This window comes from Malurus melanocephalus, unplaced genomic scaffold (assembly GCF_030028575.1).
Source record: "Malurus melanocephalus ecotype Western Australia unplaced genomic scaffold, MMel_1.1 scaffold_679, whole genome shotgun sequence".
Classification (NCBI taxonomy): Eukaryota; Metazoa; Chordata; class Aves; order Passeriformes; family Maluridae; genus Malurus; species Malurus melanocephalus.
The window spans coordinates 152,578-173,063 of record NW_026623911.1 but is presented as its reverse complement, the minus strand read 5'-3'; the positions used below and the strand labels follow the sequence as shown (position 1 = coordinate 173,063).

Below are 20,486 nucleotides of genomic sequence, written 5' to 3'. Positions count from 1 at the left end.
CTTTTGCACATTGATGCTAAAATAGAGGACTGGTTGAATAAAAACAACCCTGCCTTAAAGCTGTTGCATTCGAAGAAGCCCCTGACTCGCCCAAATGTCACCGACCACCCACTGAAAAACGGTGGCGCCCATGAAAGAAATAGAGAGATACAGTGGGGTGGGGAGGGGAAGCTTCCGCTTCCGGCGGCCGCACAAACGGCGGCGGGGCCCGGCCGCGCTGCGGGGTCGCGCTGGGCGGGAGGCGCGGGGAGATGCAGCCGCCGGCGCTGCCCCAAGTCCTGGCGTGGCGGCTGCTGCTGGTGCTGCTGGTGGCCGCCTGCTGCGGGGAGGCCGCGGCCCCGCGCCCCGGGAACGCCGCCACCGCCTCCCTGCGTCCCACGGAGGCGGCCGGCGGGGCCGCCACGCGGAGCAGCAGCAGTAGCAGTAACCGGCTGGCCGAGGTGTCGGCACCGCCCGAGCAGGGCCAGCCCATGACCCAGCGCGCCTTGTCCGTGCTGGTGCTGGCCAGCGCCGCCCTCATCGTCTACTTCGTGATCCGGACCGTGCGGTGAGGGGCCAGGCGGGCACGGGGGTGCAGTTGCGGGATCGGGACTGCGTAGCGTGTTGGGTCCCGCGGCTCCTAAGGGGCCGGCGAGGAGCGCCCGGCTGCGCTGGGAATTTCCCGGTGCCTGTTCCCTGCTGTGGGCGGGAGGAGGTCGGTTGGCTCCGTTCGCGTCACTGGCAACCGTATATCGGTGTTGGGCCTTTCCCGACTCCTTCCTGTGCCCTCTAGATGGACGTGTCAACTGCAGGCATCCGTCAGCCCATTTGAATTTAATTTGTATGTTCTGTGAGTGACTTTTGTCCAGTTTGCGAACTTCTGTATCGCTAAACTACCGAAGTTGTCCTTTGCCAGTGAGCATCTGTCTTCTATGCTTTCTTTCACAGTAAAATTAACCTACTTTGTGTCTTTTTAAGGAAAGGGGTCTTGTAAAGCTTGGACTGCCAGTTATTTGCTCTTCCGTTTCTCACGGAAACTACTGATCACATAACTCGATGTGCTTTTTCAGTAAAATACAGTGGCTGTCAGTGTTTTTTTTGTCCTTGCAATTTTACTTCTGTCTCCCATGCTTTAACTTGAGCTCCTCAAGGAAAGGCCCAAATGTGTGATTATGCATAAAGCAAATCAGTTATGGTGTAGGTTCTCTATGTACTCTTCATTGCATTTAGATATACTCATGCCTAGTATCTACATCATTTAGTCTAGAAAAGCAATTGACGGTGTTTTTAGAATGTCATGTACTAAGATACATGCCAAATGAACTAGTCTATTTTGATTGGTTTATAGTTCTTAAAGATAACTCTTGAGAAGCCTTCATTTCATTCTTATTTTCATTAGGATGCATATCTTAATAATAAAATACTGTAAAGGAAATGTCAGTCATTTTTTAAGCAAATAAAAATAGGCAAGGGCATGYCTCAGTGTCAGTGTATTTTGTAACAACAGCCCATTGGATTTGGAGGTGTGAATAGTACTGTAGAAAGGCCAAATAAATAAAACCTCTCATTGCAGGAGCTGGAAAAGAAAACTATCGTCTATCATTATTATTTTCCGAATGAGTGGTAATTACTTCATATTCCAGTTTTTGGCAGTAGAATGCTGTTCTGCATTTGAAACTGGAGTGCTGTCTCCTAGGTGCAACTGTAAACTGGAAGATTAACACCTCACATTATTCTGTAATTCTGCTGCATCTTGCTTCTGAAATTTGCAATAGGTTAATTGTTTGTTTTTGAATTTGAACTTGTTTTTTGCAGTGTTTGTATAAGAAATAGATTCAGTGCAAACGACCCATTTTTTGGATAGGTTTCCTTGGCATGAAGACATACTTTGTTCTAAGACATAAAAACTTAACAGCTTTTTACAAAGTTTCAGCCAGTTCACCTGCCCAGTGGGTGAAGGGAAGTGTTTCTGGATTTTAGTAAGGCTTTTGATGCAGTTCTTCATGGTGCTCTTCTGGACAGCCTCTCCAGCTGCATGGTGAGCAAGTTCGTGGAGAACTGGGTGAAGAGATAGCTGAATGACAGGGCTCATAGGGTTGTAGCGAAGAGGCTTGTGCCCGGCACCAGTGGTGCTTGGGGTTCAGTTCTAGGGCCAGCTCTGCTCAAAACTCTTATCTGGAATTGAATGCACCATTAGCAGCTTTGCTGATGACACCAGCCTGGGAGACACAGTTGGCTCTCTCAAGGTGCAAGTGGCCTTGCAGGGGGATCTGGAAAGATTGGAGTATTGGGCTGTCGCCAGTGGTGTGACATCTAACAAGAACAAATGGTGGGTTCGGCAGCTGGAACAGGGAAACACTGAACAGTACTGTGACTTGGGAGAGAAGTGTCTGAAGAACAGTCATGCAGAGAGAGATCTCAGGGTTGACAGCAAGCTGAGTATGAGCCAACGTGTCCCCCAAGCCAAGAGGGCAAACTGCACCCTTGAGTGCATCTCTCACAGCACAGCCAAACAGTCAAGAGTGGGGATTGTCCTACTATATTCAGCATTGTCATGGCCTTCCTGTGAGTACTGTGTGCAGTAAGAAGCATATTAAGGGACTTCTAGGGCAACCAGGCTAGTGGTAGGGCTGGAAGGCCTGTCCTCTGAGGAGCAGCTGAGAACTCCTGAGTTTGTCTGCTTTGGAGAAGAGGACGCCWGAGGGGTGACCTCATTGCTCCCAGCAGGTCTGCGAGAGAGGAGATGCTAATCCCTTCTTCCTAATATACAGCTATAGGATGTGTGGGAATTATTCAAAGTTGCATGAAGAGAGGTATAAAGAWGCATATTTTTACTGATAGGGTGGTCAACAACTGGAATAGGTTTCCTAGAGAGGGAGTCAGTGTTTAAGAGGCATTTGGACAATACCCATAGTACGATGCTTGCAAATTAAATTTTGAATTGATCAGGCAGCTGACTAGATACTACTTGTAGGTCCCATCCAAATGAGATGTATTCTACAACAGTCAGAGAGTAAAAGATTTTTAGTTAGTTTTTGTTACCACTGAAGATACTGCTTTAGAATCGTAGTTATGACCATGACATGCGTGTTGCATAAGCATCTTCAGTATTCTTAGAGCTCTAGGTTTTTGACTGATTCTTCCATAGACTAGGATTTGAATTGCACATTATTGATTTATTATTAGTTTCTCCCTTTTTCAATTGGATTTGCTTGAATCTAGAAATCTATGCCACGTATGTAATAGGGTTTTTTTTGCATTATCTAATTTAGACATTTGCTTAGGTTACTCCGAATTCACAGTAGCAACTCACTTTCCATTTTAACCCATTAAGAAAAAATGGTAAAATGTATAGTGAGGCTGACAGAAATTGACTGTATGAGTAGCATATTTATGTTTAAAATACTTTCTTATTTAGAAGGATGTCCATAATGCTTGTTGTAGTCTGAATTGCTTAGCTTCTACTTTAGTGGAAACAAAACAGAAGACACAATATGTATAAAACAACTTTATTTTTTCATCACAGTCATCTTAAAAGTTTCAGAATTTTCTTCTGTTTGATGCTTTGAAGTATGCATCTTCTTTCTAGTTGAGGACTAAAGAACAGATGAAATAAATGAAGAACGTGGAAGGGACTTTGTCTTGAACTGAAAGGTGAAATTTTTGTCTTTGTTACTAGCCTTAGCTTCAAATGAAAAAGCTGGGTATTTTATTCTGCACTGAAACACTTAAATGCCTGGGGTAGCAGTTGATGCTGTTTCACATCATAGTTGAGAGTGGTGGAAATGATCATGTTGATTTTTTTTTTTTAATAACATCAGAAATTGGAAGACTTTGAAGAAGGGTGTGTATATTTTATCTCCTTCCCGTTCTTAAAAGTTTACAATTACTTCTCACTTGTATAATTCATTGGACTATAGTGAAAATATAAACCAAGTCTGAATGCTGTTATGTGTGCCTTCAAGAAGGATATTTAAACAAGTCGTGTAATTACACCAGAGTTCAGGACAGAATTTGAAGCTGAGGATCTCAGTATTATATTTGATATCTCTTTAAAGGTAGTTAAAATGGTGCCTAAATATGGGACAGAGAAGTCATTATGCATAGTACAATTGTAAATGTTTTATGTGTAGTATGATAGCACATACTATAATATCATAATATAGTAACAATTTTTTTTATTAGCTCTGAAATGTTCTGTATTGAACTTCCTGAATGTTGTAAACACATTTCCTAGGCACCTAGCTTGGGATTGTAAATTCTGGAGTTTCTAATAGAAAGGTCTGTCACTACTTTTGAGTTTAGCACTAAATGCGTAGACACAAATTCTTTTTTCTAAAGTTTTATAGCTTTCATGTAGTTGCTGTTTGCTAGTTATTGAAAGTGACTCTGTCAGCATTCTGTAAACAGATGCCTTTGCATGGTGTTTGGTGAGTGGTGATTGAGCTGAGTTCTGGAAGTTGAGCAAGTCTTGTTCCATGGGTGTAAGAGTAGTTCTGGAAAGCCAAGTGGAATGGTTCATTGTGTGGGTGGTTCACATGGGACCCAAGCCCATGCAGCAAAGCTGTGGAGAGTGACAAAAGCAGATGCAGTCTGCTTGTCTGTGATAAGCACTGTGCCTTAATCCTGAAATGTGAGTCACTGCCTCTTCCTTCCGTGCTTTGTAAAGCATACAGGGCATTGACTCTACAGTATTTGTCTAATTCTAAAGTAAGTAATTATAGCTAAGTAAAAGTAATTATAAAGTAATTATATTTATAATTATAAAGTAATTATAACTAAGTTTTTTAACTTGTTATCTATAAAAGACTTCACAGACTATAATAATACTGTCAATCATGACTTGTATTATACCTTTGCTATACTTTTCTTTAGTTTCTTCTTGGTTTCATTTGCTGTACTTTACAGATGCATAAAACACATAGAGAATATGTAGCAAGCCAATCTTTTTCTCAGTAGAAGTATGCTAAAAAGAAGTATGCTTTTGCGCAGATTTTTATGTGGTTCTTATATTTTGCTGATAAGTGCCTTTATAGGCTTTTTGTATTTACTACATAAATTCTGTACAAAACTGCAGATGGTGTTCTTACCGGTCTTAATAATTTAATGTAAACTCTTCACAGCATGAGACCTTGAATTGTCTGACCTCTGAGTTTCATAGAGCTAAGTGTGTATGCTTACGATAAATTTAAAAAAAAATTGCACTAAGTATGAATATAGTGGTATTACTGGATCAGAAAACAGCAAAAAATTTACATTACTGGATTGTTTTAAAATACTTTTCAGGGTTAGAAGGCAAAACAGAAAAACGCGAAGATACGGAGTTTTGGATATGAACGTAGAAAACATGGAGCTGACCCCATTAGAACAAGATGATGATGATGATGATACAACACTATTTGATGCCAGCCATCCTCGGAGGTTTGTATTTCAGAACCTGAATGTACTTTTAGCAATAGAAGTGAAGGAGTGTAGTTGATAAGCAGTTTCTCTGAGAAAGCTCACTACTGTGTTTCATATGCATAGTTGRAGAAGGGATGTCAAGATCACTTGAATTTTAAGTAAGCAAGAATTTAGTGGGCAAGAAGATAAACACCATTTGTCTTCAACATGTGAGCTCCAGAGAAATGGAGAGGAAGGTAGGATTATTTTTGTTACAAATACAGTGTGTCATTATTGAAGCTAATGTTAAAGTCAACAACTAGCTTTTACGTTTCTCTTTTCTTTTTTTTTTTTTTTTTTTTTTGGAGGCTCCTCAGTTTTTCCTGTGTATTCTCGCCTATGAGTTCTGTTTCAAGCGGCTTTGCTTCATTCTGCTTTCTCATTGCTGAAGTAGTCAGCAGTTAGTTGATGATGATTCTGCACCAAGTTCTACATTTGTTAGTGCTGCATTGAATGATTCATATTCTTAAGCTACTCTCCGAAACTTTATAGGTACAGGAAATTTTTTTTTATGTTTCCCTATTTTGTGTAACTTCTGTTATATTTCCTTTGTGTCCTTACATTTAAACATTATGATAAATTCAAGCATAAATTTGTGCAATTCACACTTAATTTCCTTATTGAGTAATGCCATCACATTGCGTGTGCAAAGGTACAGTAAAAAAATGGATGGGATTATCACAGTAATAGTTCATAGTGAGGGCTACTTGATTACTGTCAAGTATCAAAAGAGATCGGATGAATTCTGCCAGAAACAGCAAGTAATTGAATCACACTGTTTAATGTGAAACCARATTCAAATCTCAAGCGAAACAGTTTGACAAATGCAATACATGATGTCTCAAATGAATTAAATGTACTGGAGTAGTAAGTCAGATATTCTGCTGTTTGTCAGAAAGAACTTTGGACACAGTTSTGGAGCTTGAAGTGAAAGGTTTAGTCTGTTTTACCTTTGTCTCCTTAGAGGGAATCTTTCTGATTTAATTTTTTTTTTCATAAGTCGAAGACCCTCTCGATTTTTTTCTCCCTCATATACCACAATAAATTAGCTGGAACATTTCCACTTACGATTCCTCTGTATTCTAGAATTATGTGACATTTACCATTACCCTATGTTACTAGTCTTGTTCCAGTATATATAGTCATATGTAAACTGTAATTAATAATTGTCACATTATATCCAGCCATTCCCTCAATGTCTTCCTTAAATCTTTTAACTTCTGTTGTAATTCAGCATACTTGTTAGACATTTGAGGTATTTGATGACCAGTTAACATGATGTTCTTTATAAATGCTTATTTATAGGAGTGCCAAGTATGTTTTTTAGTAGAAAGTAAGATGTAGTTAACAAACAGTGTTATCCAATTATAACTTTCAGAGAGTGTATTTCTGGGTTTTGTTTTTTTTTTNTTTTTTTTTTTTTTGTTTTCTTTCCCGTTTTCTAAACACTTCGCTCTAAGGGAGAAAAAAATTAGTTGGAGTATTTAATTGTGGCAGTATCTAAACTGTTGTTTCAGTGTCACTCTGAAAGTATGTGCTGGAATTATTGAAGTCCTTATTTTAATACTGGGTTCTCAAGAAAACAAGGACTTCAGTTATATTTAGTGAAAGTGGTGAATTTTCTCTGGTTTTGTATATTGAGATCTGACTGTATTCTTTATGGAGAGAATATATTCTTCTTTATTCTTCTTTAAATTTTAAGAGCTACTCCTTATTTTGAAATAGTGTTCATATGTAGAATGAAAGCAGTGCTGCGCAACATGAATTCACAGATCTCTGTGGAATGGCTTGATAAAATGCTGTTCAGGCTTTGCAAAGATAGGTCATTGCTGGGAGGATAGTTTGAAAACTAGAGTACTTGAATTATTTTACTTTTAAAAATCTTGATTGGGAATGTACTTTTTAAAGTTACTTCCTCTTGTTTCAACTTCGTATCTTTTCTAAAGCTTAATAATCAGTCTTCATGTCACCACTTAAGCACAGTGACCAAACGAAGTACAAAATGCCTAAGTAAGCAAAGAGTCACTGAGGACAGCTTGCTGAAAGTAATAGTCAGATATTCTCAGGAGATGTCAGATATTCTCATTACACTTTGTTCTGACATTTGCAGTAATTCAGAGGTATGGTTGGGTTTGTTTTGAAGGTAGCTTAAATATATAGCCAGGCATAGAGCATGGGAACAAGGAAGAGAGACCTTTAGTAATATTTTGATTTTAGTATTTTTTTAAGTAAAAAACAGTTGCAGTTTTACTTAGAATCAACAATTGAGCTTTAGTTCTTAAATTTTTTTCCCTCATAATGGAAGGCACTAAAAAACTGAATGCAGTTACCGGAAATTCTTGTCTTCATGTTCATATACATTTGTTATTCCCATCAAAGTAGGCAAGTTTTGGTTTATGTATAAAAGCATTGTTTCATATATATAAATATTTTTTTTCCCTATATTTTGTGACCCGCTAAAAGACTGTAGTGGCACCCTGGTTTCATTTTGCTTGCATGAAACAAGCAGGCTTATTTTGAGGTGATACTCTACAAAATAGTTAGAAATATGAATATTTTACATGCATATGTTAGAAATCCTTATAGGCATGTTTTGGTTTAGCTGATAAGGGTTTAGACCCTTTCCAAGAGTAGGCAGAGAAACTGACTTCTCTCCTAGAAATTACAATACTAGTGTTAGTATACTGGTGTCCAGATAAAAATAGTGCTTTCAAGGATTGCTATTCTCTTTCAGAGTTATATGAAAAAAGGTTCCCAGAGCATCAGTTGCAAGACAGATACAAGTTAAGTGTACTCCCACTGTCGTCATCACCCATGTCACTAGTCTCTGTGATGCTGCTGTTTGGGGATGTTTGAGGATGTTTTACCCATTTTGCTCAATAGCATACTATTAAATGTCCAAGCCTGAAATTCTAACCTTTGGTCTCTTGCAATACCACTTTACCTGCATGCTGACTGAGGCGTGCTATACTGATACCACATCTTTGTTTTTCGAAGTTGTATCACACTAGTAGTTTGCAATCCTGATTGAATGAATTCACACAGAACCTACTTGCTCAGTGCTGCAAGGCCAAGGAGAAGAGTTTACCCTTTTTTTTTTTTTTTTTTTTTTTTAATAGCATTCTGTAACTGGAATGCTACCAGGAATGTCTTGGTTTGAGACAATGTTTTCAGAGAGAAAATGTTACAGAGTAAATGTTTCCTGTGAAGTGAAAAATTTGATGATTTTTTCCCACCAATACGAAATAGATGGTCGGGCAAACATGAAGAGAAAAAAAAGAAGTAGTTTATTAACAAAACAGGGTGCCCACAGGAAACAGATTAAAAAGTAACTGTTAGATATCTAAAGGTCCAGGAACGCAGGCCGCCCCCTCACCCCGGAGCTGCATGGCCACATGGTGTGGAGAAAAGATGGTGGCTCCTGTCCCTGGGAAAAAAAAAGAAACAAAAGAAAAAAAAAGTCCACGTGGCCGCYCTAGCAACAGTGGAAAACCTGATGATAGTCCTCAGAGTGGATAAAACAGAGGGCTCGGTGTGCTTTTCTTTTGCCAGCTTGGCTTCTTCCGGCGTCCAGGATGAGACAGAGTGGCGCCGCCTGTCTGTGCCAGCCWCTGAATTGTTCCAGAAGAAAAATCACAGGAGCTACAGAGGGGTTGGCAGTCCAGGGAAAACTGTTTGCCCATGCTAACAAACCTGAGCTAGCTAAACWGCAACAATGTAACTCTGCTGCACACTCAGCAAGCAGGACTCCCCCAGTGCTGAGCTGAGGTCCAAAAGCCTGCGGCAGTGTGGCAGCCCCAGCTTTTAACTGCCTGCACTGCCTTCCCTCCTGCCCCTGCCCCTTGTTCCGGGTCGCATGTAAAGGCACAGGCACCTTTTGGGCATACAAGCTCATGAAATATAGGAATACAGGATTGGCACAAAATCAGCCCAAGACAAGGACTTAAACAAAGTTTCAGTAAGAGCTCAGGAGCCTTGAAAGTTCAAAAATACATTCTTCATGGTAAATTCCTTTTTATTTTTGTAAAGGAGCTATTTGGAAAGTTTAAATGAATGCAGGTTTATGGCACTTTGCTTCACAGTAACATGATAACTGCAAGTTTTTGTAGTCAAATTTGATAGTAAAGTATCATATCTGTCTGGATTCTTTCATAATGCATGATCTTTAAAAATGTAGACTAAATTCACCTTGAAACAGGGCATTTCAGATTAATGCAGCTATTTCTTCTATTGTAGAGAAGTACGTGCCTTTCAATGAAAGAACTTAATCTTAGAACCGGAGAAGGAGACTGCTTCATGGGAGAAGTAAGAAGCGAGAGGGTATGCAAGTCGGGGGGAACCAGTTTAATTTGTGTATATTACGTCATCCTTAATGTTTTGCGATAAACAACGTACCAATTTGTTGTATCTTTTTGTACGTAGAGATCAGTGTATACCCCATGGGGAGAGTGTACTAATTGCACTAAAATAAAAACCTCTTTGGAAGGGAGATTATGAATAAAACAGGGTATTTTTTGCTTGTTACAGATTTTGTATGCCATTAAGTGTGGCATACACTTTTTTCCTACAGTAATCTGATTTTTTTTTCAGATATTAAATTGTAAGTAAATGTAGCCACTGTGGACTTCTTGCAATTGCTAGAACTTGACTTTCATTGAGGAGATGATTTATTGTTTACAAATAAAAACCCAATCTACTCCCTTCTGTGTTGAGACTTTTTTTAAGCTGAACTAACATGTTTTCTGTAAACTTCAGTGAAAAATAAAATATTATTACAGTGTTCCTAGCATTTAGCATGATATTTCAACACTATATGTTTTAAGGATATTATTATAACTGTGTCAAACATAATATTGCAGCATCATGTTGCTCTTGAGACTGCTGATTGCAACTGTTGTGTTCATTTTTTTGTGAGGTCTGTCTTCAGCTTCTGTGAACAGATGTGGCTCAGGGACTTTAGGATGTTGCTGGTGTAGTCCATGGGATGTCAGTATTCAGACCTGTGGTGAAGAAAAGATAAGCCTTTGGGAAAGTACTAAATATTCTTTAACTCTGAAATGTGAAGTTGACATTAGAAGCAGCTGTTACTAAAATGTATGGTAATAGTCACATGAATGTTGTTGACAACCAGCAGCTATGCTCATGGCTGGTGCCATAAAAATTATTAGAACTATCTTTAAGCCCTGGAAGATATGCTTTTTTTTAATGTGTTGCAGTTTCCACCATAATCTTGATAATGTAGACAAAATGTTCAAATTCTAGTTTAGAATTAGTGTCTATTTTTATTGCTAATTCCATAAATCCATATACATTAGTATCAAGGCATAAATTTGCTACAACAGTATGGGTGGGGGTGACTATGTTTCATGAAAGTGGCTAAGTTATAGCTTAGCAGAGAAAGAGGAATAATTTTTCCTTATTCTTCATTGCCTCTTGGTGTTTGAACAAAATTGGAGTAATTTTCTTCGAGGTAATTTCTACAGTGGTAGGGTGAGGAGGGGATCTGCTGTAGATTTTCTTTAYCTCTACCTGCTGATTTGTTGTATTGAAAAACTTCTTACTTCCTCTAATAACAGTTCAGATGAGGTCAAATCAGCCTCCCAAGGTAATTTTCACCTAAAGTTTCCTTTGTGCCACACACAGCTGGGAAATACATTATCCGTATGATAAATGCAAGTCTTTATTTTGCTTCCTCTTGTACCTGACTTTTTCCCCCCATGTTTAAAGATAAAACTGAAATGAAAGCACAGCACGATGATTCTTGGAGAGGCTTAGTTGAGGAATCTAGAATAGCTGGATTGTAGACTGCAGGTGAGGGAACAGTAAATTCTAGAAGTATGTTGTTTCTATATCTAAAAAGGACCACCAGTATTAAAAYGAAACATAATTGAAATATTTAATGTGTATAGACTGTTTTCCTGACATCCTAGAATTCAATTCTGTTGAATCTTTCTAGTCTTTGAGCCACCCTGAGGAGGTGTTACACTCTGTAAGCATAGGTTTAAGCAAGCATTTGAACTGTTTAAGCAAGTTAGAATCATGGGAAATGCAAACAATCTTTAGGCTCTTGTTTGTCCTGCAGGTAAACCTTGATGTTTTCCTGCAGAAAAAAAAACCAAAATGTAACAGGTTATTTATGTTCCAAACAATTTTCTGGTGAAAAAAAAAAAGCCCCACACATTTTCAAAAAATTTTATATAGACTTCTTTGATCCGTACCTGCAGAATTGTCAGGATCKATTCATAGTCAGATAACTGGTGATAAGCTGGGACAATTTTGGTGTCTGCTATGGCAGATACCATGTCGTTATTGGTGCAAATTTTCTCAATCTTACTCAGCTTATATCTAATTTCAGCAAGAGAATTGTCTCTCACTGCATTTACAAAGACAAAACTAGTCAAAAAACAATCAGCGTTTTGAATGTCTTGATCTTAACAATTGGAAATTGCAGCTGTGAGTTATGTAGAGCCTCTGTTGATAGGTGCAACACCATTTCCAACTCTGCCTGAAAAGTTGTTCTAGCATGCTTTCTAACGTTTGGGAAATGTGCCACTGCAGACGCCACTAACTGAACGCTTGCATAAACAGAACTGAAGTTTATATCAAGCTTATTTATCACTTTAAAATCTCATATAAAAAGCAAGATTAAAAATATGAAGATGAATAATTGCGAAATTTATAACTGAGTAGCCATGTATGGAAAATTTTGTCCTCATTTGAACTAGATATTAATAGACCAGTAAAGAATGCCAGCTGATCCGATGCAGAAAAGCTCCTTGAAGACAGGAATTAGTCCAAGTTTAATGGGGAATAAACTGGGAGAGAGGCTCGATCTCTTCTATAACTTGAATTTCTGAACACAGAAAATGGGACGTGGAGAAAAATCTTGGATGATTAAAAAAAATTATATGTAAAGATACTTATACATTTTTTACAGTATTAAAGCTAACACAGCATATCTGTTAYTGTTTGGGCTTTGTCACTTTTTTCCTTGTGTACTTTGAGACACAGCTTGTACGAGAATATGCTGTATTCTTGTTCCTGGTCAGGTCTGAATGCAGTTCGGTTTCTTGATAGGATGCAGAGCTGGCACCCTGTGGTACTGTGATGGGTCCAAGCATAAGAACTCCTTGGGGTCAAGAGGCAGAAAGCCTATTTTTTGTGTAGACCAGTAAAAGCCAGGAATGATCTTTTAATACATAAGTCAACTGAAAGAGTCGGGTTTCAAAAGACCCAGTGTGACAGGACTGCTTCATAGTTTTGGAATAGACTTCTGTTTGCTACAAGTATTACAAATGTCCTGTTTTGTGATACTGCCGCTGCTGCTGTTACAAATTGTTAACTGTTAAACCCCTGCAGAATTGATCCAGCTTTCTGGAGAGTGTCCGCTGATAAAATTTTTGTGTGATTTTTCTCTGTCCACAGTTGCTCATCATTTCCTCGTGTCTCGTATTCATTTAGCTTACATCTTAAAACATTTTTTTAAGACATGATAACACAAGATTTCTTTTATCAGGGTAGGTGGATAAGTTCAAGTCTTTATTAAGAAATCCAAAGAAGGTTCTTAAATCATGAAAGCTTTTGCATGTGATTTCCTTCTTTTTCTTCAGTTGGGAAAGTATGAGGTTGTTTTTGACATAAGCCTTTTGGATGCTTACAGCAGTATACTTTACACAAAATGCAGTATGTAAAGTTTTTGTAAATGACTGTGGACACATGAACCAAATGCACCTTAAGTAAATTTGCTGCCGATACTAAACTGGGAGGAGCTGTGGACTCCCTCAAGGGTAGAGAAACCTTAGAGATCAGAATAGACAATGGAGCAGGATGATCACCAGATATGAAATTTAATAAAGAGTAAGTACTGGATTCTTCAACTGGGATGAGATAATAATAAAATGATGGAGAGCAACCCTACAGAAAGATGTGGGCATTTGAGTTAATGGCAAGTTGAATATGAGCAGTGCCCTGGCTGTCAGGAAGGCCATCTGTGTCCTGGGATGCATCTGGGTGAGGGAGGGACTTGTCATGCTGTGTCTGTTTTGAGCACCACAGTAGAAACTACTGCTTTGTTCAGCTTGGAGAAGAGAAGACAGCGGGCAAGAGGGTTGGTAGTGTGGGAGATACTGATACCTCTGCTGACCAGTGAAAGGGCAGAAGGGAAGGGAATGAAGTTGCATCCAGTGGAACTAGTGTTGGACATAAGAATGTAGTCTAAGTTCAAAAGTTATGCTAGAGTTCCTTTGATACCTGTTTGTATCAAGCTAGGTAACGCACACTTGGTTTATTGATATTCTTCCCTAAGCCTCACTGTTTAATAGAAACAAAGTTTCATTCATAGTAGCTTGAGAAAACTTGGTTCATAAAGACAGAAGATGAAACAATACACCTCCTCAAGCATTTTCATGTTTTAAAGAAAAATCTGTCAGTTCAACAGCTAACTGGATCAGGCATTGTACAAAGAAGCAATTTATTTTTACAAACAAATTTTTTATTCTTTCCRCAGCTTTTTCTTATAAAGGAAACATCCTACAAAAAAGCCTGTAGCTAAGGTAAATGGCATTTATGAGGAATCTTTATGAACCTCCTTAAAGAGACAACTTTATTCAAATGTCTGTATGCCACATTTTGAAACTTGGGTGATTTCACAGGGAATATGTTTGCACTGATCCTATTCCTTTCACCTGCCTTGGCCACTATCCAAAATGAGATGTGTGACTACATGGATTTCTATTCAGACAGAATATAGTTATTCTGTCCTCTGATAGAGTCCTAAGACACCTCATCTTTCTAAACAGAAAACACAGTTTATGAAGATCTATATTAAACGTACTGAATCAAAGCAGACAGATGTACATCAGCATTCTTGTAATGTTTCTGAAAGTTAGTATTCCACTTCCCAGTAAGAAGATTGTTCAGATATGTTGTGAAATGTCCTTCTAGCAAATCTTTGTCTTTCCTGCTAGGAAATCTAAATCTTGTTTTTTGTAATTTTAAGCCTGTTGCCCTTAAGCTACAATGAATGGTAGTATAAGAGCTTGGTTTTTTTTTGCAGATATGCCGTTTCTTTCAAGATCATTATATTGCCACTCCATCTTTTCTAAACAAAATTCCGTCAGTTTCTTTCCTGCAAAACTCCAGGCGTTTTGCATAGCTTGATTTTTGGTAGTGAAGCGGGGGCTGCAGGTTGAGCTCCTGTGAGAAGCTGCTGGAAGCTTTCACCATCTCCAGCAGAGCCAATCCCTGGTGGCACCAAAGATGGAAATGCTGCAGGCCAAGGCTGGGCCAATTGGAAATGGTGCTAATATTTCTGTGATAACATATTTAAGAAGAATAATTAAAAAAAAAAAAAAAGTTGTTGCACAGTTTTTATTCCAGCCAGAGAAGAGTGGAGTGAGAACATGTGAGAACAACTCTATAGACACCAAGGCCAGTGAAGGAGAGGGACGAGGTGCTCCATGCACCAGAGCTGGGATTCCTCTGCAGGTCATGGTGAAGACCATGGTGAGACAGTGCCCCTGCAATCCCTGGAGGTTTACAGGGATGCAGAGATCCACCTGTGGCCTGTGTAGGAGCGCACACTGGAGTAGAGGGATACCTACAGGAGGCCTTGAGATTCCTTTGGAGAGAAGGGCCATGCTCCCATGCTGGAGCAGCCTGTCTTGAAGGACTGCACCCCACGGGAAGAGTGACTCATGCTGCAGGAGTTTGAAGGAGGACAGCTGCCTGTGGGATAGACTCCTATTGCAGCAGTTTGCAGAGCTGCTGATGAGATGGACTGACGTCAGAGAAGTTTGTGGAAAACTGTCTCTCATGGGAGGGCCACCACAGTGCAGCAGGAGAACGACTCCTCTCCCTGAGAAGTGGGAAAAGCCTTTGGGTGATGAACTGACCATAACCTCCATTCCCTGTCTCCTTGCATTGCTGGGCTAGGAGGTCCAAGTGGGAAGAAGGGAAGGGTAGAAGGAAGGTGATTTTAAGGGCTTGTTTTACTTCTCATTATCTTGCTCTGATTTTATTAGTGATAAATTCACATCCCTAAGTTGGTCCTGTTTTGTCCATGATGGTATTTGTTAAGGGATCCCACCTGGTCCTTATCGCAAAACATGAACTCTTTGTAACATTTTCTCTCCTCTGTCTAGCTGCAGAGGGGAATGACTGAGTGGTTTTCATGGGTGCCTGGCATCTGGCTCATGCCAACCTACGGCACCTTCCGAGACAAGTATAATTGACAGCCTTTCTTACTATGCCTTCAAATCCTGCGTCTAAGTAATCGATGAAGACATTGAAGAGCACTGGGCCTGGAATGAAGCCCTGTGGAACACCCACTAGTGACAGGTCACCAGCCTGATGTCACCCATTTGTTGTCACCCTTTGTGCCCAACCTGTGAGCCAGTAGCTCATCATCAGATTATGTGTTTATCCAGGTAAACGCTGGACATTTTGTCCGGGACACTATGAGAGACAGCATTGAAGGCTTTACTGAAATCCAAAAAGGTGATCACCTCAACTGTCTTCTCTTGATCAGTGAGGTGGATAATCTTGTCAAGAAAGGAAATCATGTTTTTTCAGCAGGATTTTCCCCTCATGAACCCATGCTGGCTGTGATTGATGACCGTGTTGTCCGTCAGGTATTTTTCAATAACACACAGAATAATCTTCTCTATAATTTTGCCAGGCACTGAGGTGGGACTGACAGGTGGGTAGTTGTGGTCGACGGGGAGCAAGGTCACGCAGACACCAATATGATGAGCGTGATCCGTTTATTTCTAATACAAGCTCCTTTTTATCTATTTTCATAAGCCAGCCTTTCTATATGATTAGCAATGCCTTTCTATATGATTAGCAATTATTCATTGGTTAATTTAGCAGTCTGTCTATTACATTTCAGCATATGATTGGTATATTTGCAAAAGCATGTTTTTGCATGCCTTGCAGTTTTAAATCAATGTTCTCAGCATTTTGCACTTTCTTCAATCRTCCTATTGTTCTTCAATTGCTCTTTGTTCTTGCTTCTTACTATGTTTCTTCTTCATGGTCAGCGCGAGGTACATGTTACCCTGCTGTAGTCACGTCCTCCTCTTTCCCATCTTCTTCTATCTCGTTCTGCTCTATCTTGTAGTCTGGGTTGCTCAGTAACAGCAATTCATGACCTCGTTCCCACAAAAACCTGTCTAACAGAGATTCATCTAACTGAGATCCTTCTACAGGTAGTTACCAGGGTCATCCCTCTTGCCCTTCTTGAAAATTGGGTTGTTTGCCAGCTTTAAGTCAAATGGGTCCTTTTATGTTTCTGTGAGTATATGGTGATGGAAACATACACAGAGGTTGCTGCAGCTATCATATTTTTGGTCTTGAGATGTATAAATCATTTCCCTTCCTCCCCTGGCCATACAGAAGATAAGCTACCATATTTTCAGTTTCAGCATGCTAAATTTTTATTGATGTGGAGCCTTAGATGCTGTAGCAGCTTCAGAATCCTTTGATACTATAAAGTACATGCAGAAAATAGGGTTATAAGTTTAATATTAGTAGCTACACATCTGCTTTACATCTCCAAGGAGGGTGGACATTCTAGAGTTTGTGCAGCTTATGACATCATTCATTTTTCCTTAGGCACTCTTAAGATCAGAGGTTATTTGCCTGAGCAGCTGTGGTGCTTCTGCTCCAGTTTTTTCATGTTTTCCACTAACACACCATGAAATACCTGAGTGCCAGTGTGCCATATTGAAGTATTTTTGGATATAGACAGTAGAGAGTCATTAAGATTTTCACTTATCACCTTGGCAACTCTAGCTGTCCCCAAGAAAAACCCTTAAATTCACTTCTGTTGAAGTTTTAAGAAAAAGAATGCTAAAGTAAGCTCTATTAAGAAGTTGGTAATTATAAAATGTGTTGTTAGTTATTTTTTTATTTTAATGCAACCTCTGCTGTCCTTGGTGCAGGTTCATGTCTTCAGTACCTATGAAATTGAAATATTTTCTGCATTTTTTAACACCRTAGATGCTTTTCTGGCTCTTTGCATTGTTAGATACCATAGATCACAAGCAAAATAATTTGTGATCTTTCAAATCTTAAAATAAACTTTTGCATGTTAGATTCATTTTTGTTTTGTTTCTAAATTCATAAAAGGGAAATATTATGATTAAAAATAGCATGTTGAAAAGTTTTGGAGTTTTATCTGGGTATTGTTGGTTTAGTCACTGTTCTTTCGCTTCACAGTTGTGCTTTTGTGTGCAAAGTATAGTGAAGTAACTGTAGTCAACACCCCTTATCCAAAAGTGTGAGACTTGCCTTGAATATGACATTTGAGAACAAAATCCTGTTGAACCATTTCAGATTGTCTTTTGKTTTTTTTCTTACAGCAAACACAAGTTCAGCTTAGAGTAGCATATGTGCCAATCTCCAGTGAGCAAAAGCAAGAGAAGGCTACTGTGAATATGTTTTATTTAGTTAAGTTAAATCTACATCTTCTTAAAATCTTTCTCTAGGTTAAATGGCAAGGTGATGATAGTTTCACATTTTCAGAATTCATTTGAATATTTTCTTCAGAGGATACTTAAAGTGTAAGACTGACAATGGACTACAAACCTGGTATGTAGATGAGGCATAAACTTGTCTATGCTTTGGAGTGAAGTTGCAACTCTAACAGTGGTAGGAAGAGGGCATATGCTTTGTCCAAAGTTAGCCCTTGACCCAGCAACCCATTTTGGGTTATTAAATAGACTGACCTCTTTTGACCATTGTTRCATGTGTCAGTAATATCCTATGCACTCTTCAAAATTGTTGACATTCAGTCCTGGAAATATTCATGGCAGACTTTTCAGGGACTCTGTGCCCATGAGCTGAAATATGAGGCAGCAAAGCCTCCAAGTGTATCTCTTTTCTTCCTAGCTGCAATCAGGAGTCTGGTACCGAACTTGTTATTTAATGTCAGTAAGAAGTCATATGGATGAAATAGGTATGCTACGAAAGTTTAACTTGCATGGCAAAGTAGTATTTTCTAGTTACTTGCACCAGTTTGAAGTTTACAAAACAAACTGACTCCAACAAGACTTTCCCAGGAGTGTTGTTGATTGTGGGAGGAAGATGACAGTTTCCTGTTGTAGAAATACAGAAGAAGAAACAACATTCAGCCTGTATTGCCTGAATCTGAGAAGTGGTATTCTGTTACCAGCAATGGCGAAACCAAAAGCACTCAAAAGGTTTTCTCCTGAGGATATTTCTGAATAATGTCAGTGATACATCTGGCATAGATGTGTGACAGCAGTATCCTATCATCGCTGACAGACCATCCATCTACTAACATTACCAGCCAAAGAAAGCCAAGTGGTGACTTTGTTGAGGCTACTGCCAAATAGTTACATTTTCTTCTGGAATATAATGCCTAACCTTCTACTACTAGCTCTGGCTAAGATGGCTGGTAGCCCAAGCCTCTTTTTTGTCCTTCTTTATTTTGACTGTCARCTGCCAGTCAGCGTGGACTTCTTTTTAACAAGAGTTCTCAATCATCCAGCTTCCTTATCAGCCAAGCACTCAGGAAACATATTTGATTATGATTTTTTGTGGCTTTTTTTTCTAGGGCCATTGTAACCAGAAGTGGGTCCCTCCAGCCATACTGTGAGGCTGCTGTGAGGGACTTGGTCAAAGCAGTCAAGCTCTGTGAGCAACTCCTAACATGAGAGGGCAGTTACCCTTCAGTGTATAAACAACTGCCAGTGAAACATGGATGAAGTGGTGCCAATGTATTTTATAATATTCTCTTGTAAATTTATGTACCTTTTTGGAACTTTGTTTGCATGTTACAACATACAGGTTTTCTGTCATTTGGCATTTGTTTCTGTTATTCTGGCATTTGTTTTCTTTCTGTCTTTGGCATATAAATGCTGCCTTTTGTGTTGTTTGTTCTGCTGTCAGCTTCTTGAGGACAAAAGGCTGTGTCCAGATCACTTGAAGGAATATGAAAGGAAATGAAGAGCAGTGGAATACAAAGAGGAGCCATGAAAGGAATGGTAATGTGAGCCTTCTTGCATAGGTATCATTCAGAGGTGCCATTAATGAATACATGAACCAAGTGATTGCATTTTGCTGCACTATAAACAACTCCATGAYTTGCATTTTTCCTCCTTTTCTCCCTCCTCTCTGTCTAACTTCTTCTTTCAACAAGTGCACCCTTTTCTATTGTGTACTACGTTCTGACAAGTAGACATACCCTTCCTAGGAAATGCAGCCAAGGACAGTCACTGTTCAGAATCAAATTCAACCTGCTCTGGGTTTGGCATCCCTCATCTGTTCATGAGAATACCTGGATGCTCAATTCATGGTCACCTGGCAGAAGATAAGGACCACTATTTCCAATAGCTTTGATGATTAGAATTGGAGCCCTTTATCGCTGGAGCATCAGTAGTAAGGCAATGCTGCTAACGATGTTATAGCTGATGTCCCACATTTGGAACAGGTGCCAGCTTATCACAGGAGACAACTGCTGGATATGGAACGCATCAGTGTTTACAGCCAGTTTTTTAATGTGTGTGAATTAATCAGTTCTGCTGAGATGTGGCTGTCAACTCACTATTCTGTTGATTGAGACTGCAGACTCCTCTATTAGTCACTGGATTTCTCATCTGTGGGCTGGCAGGAGTTGATATGTGTGCTGAATTCTGGGGCACTTACACTAAATATTTCAGGTGGTGCCACAGATCTTTCTTGTAACTCCATTAACTATAGTACTGTACTGCTGTGCGGCTCATCCCTTCGAGGTTAGTGTTGCCTGCTTCAGGACTACAAGAAAAGCCGAGAAAATGCAGGCTGCTGAATAGAATATAGCACTACCTCCAAAAACTGGTTCAAGAATGTAAACTCCTGCACCCAGAAATTTATGGGTACAAAAGTTAAGGGGATCAGCCTGTATACCTGTAATTTTTTTTTTAATAATGGTGGATGTAGGCTCAAAAAAATACCAATTCAAAACTGTTCAGACAGCAGCTTAGTCTTTTTTTTTTTTTCCTTACCAAGTATTTCAGACTGAGTGTCTGCCTCTCCCATGCTTTACTAGAAATCTCTTG

At 39.3% G+C, this 20,486-nt stretch overlaps 1 protein-coding gene across 1 annotated transcript; it reads left to right on the top strand.

Moving 5' to 3' along the window:
* Nucleotides 1-189: 189 nt before the first annotated feature.
* Nucleotides 190-20,255, top strand: FAM174A (family with sequence similarity 174 member A). The gene is made up of 3 exons (XM_057384029.1): nt 190-547; nt 5,266-5,400; nt 9,658-20,255. The coding sequence occupies exons 1-3, from the start codon at nt 252-254 to the stop codon at nt 9,677-9,679; spliced, it is 453 nt and encodes a 150-aa protein (XP_057240012.1). The 5' UTR covers nt 190-251; the 3' UTR covers nt 9,680-20,255.
* Nucleotides 20,256-20,486: the final 231 nt, after the last annotated feature.

What these genes read in the sequence shown, in the direction of transcription:
- FAM174A (XM_057384029.1), top strand. Translation starts at nt 252, where the DNA reads ATGCAGCCGCCGGCGCTGCCCCAAGTCCTGGCGTGGCGGCTGCTGCTG. An exon ending in TTCGTGATCCGGACCGTGCG is followed by an intron (nt 548 to 5,265) that starts GTGAGGGGCCAG and finishes AATACTTTTCAG; the next exon opens with GGTTAGAAGGCAAAACAGAA. An exon ending in GATGCCAGCCATCCTCGGAG is followed by an intron (nt 5,401 to 9,657) that starts GTTTGTATTTCA and finishes CTTCTATTGTAG; the next exon opens with AGAAGTACGTGCCTTTCAAT.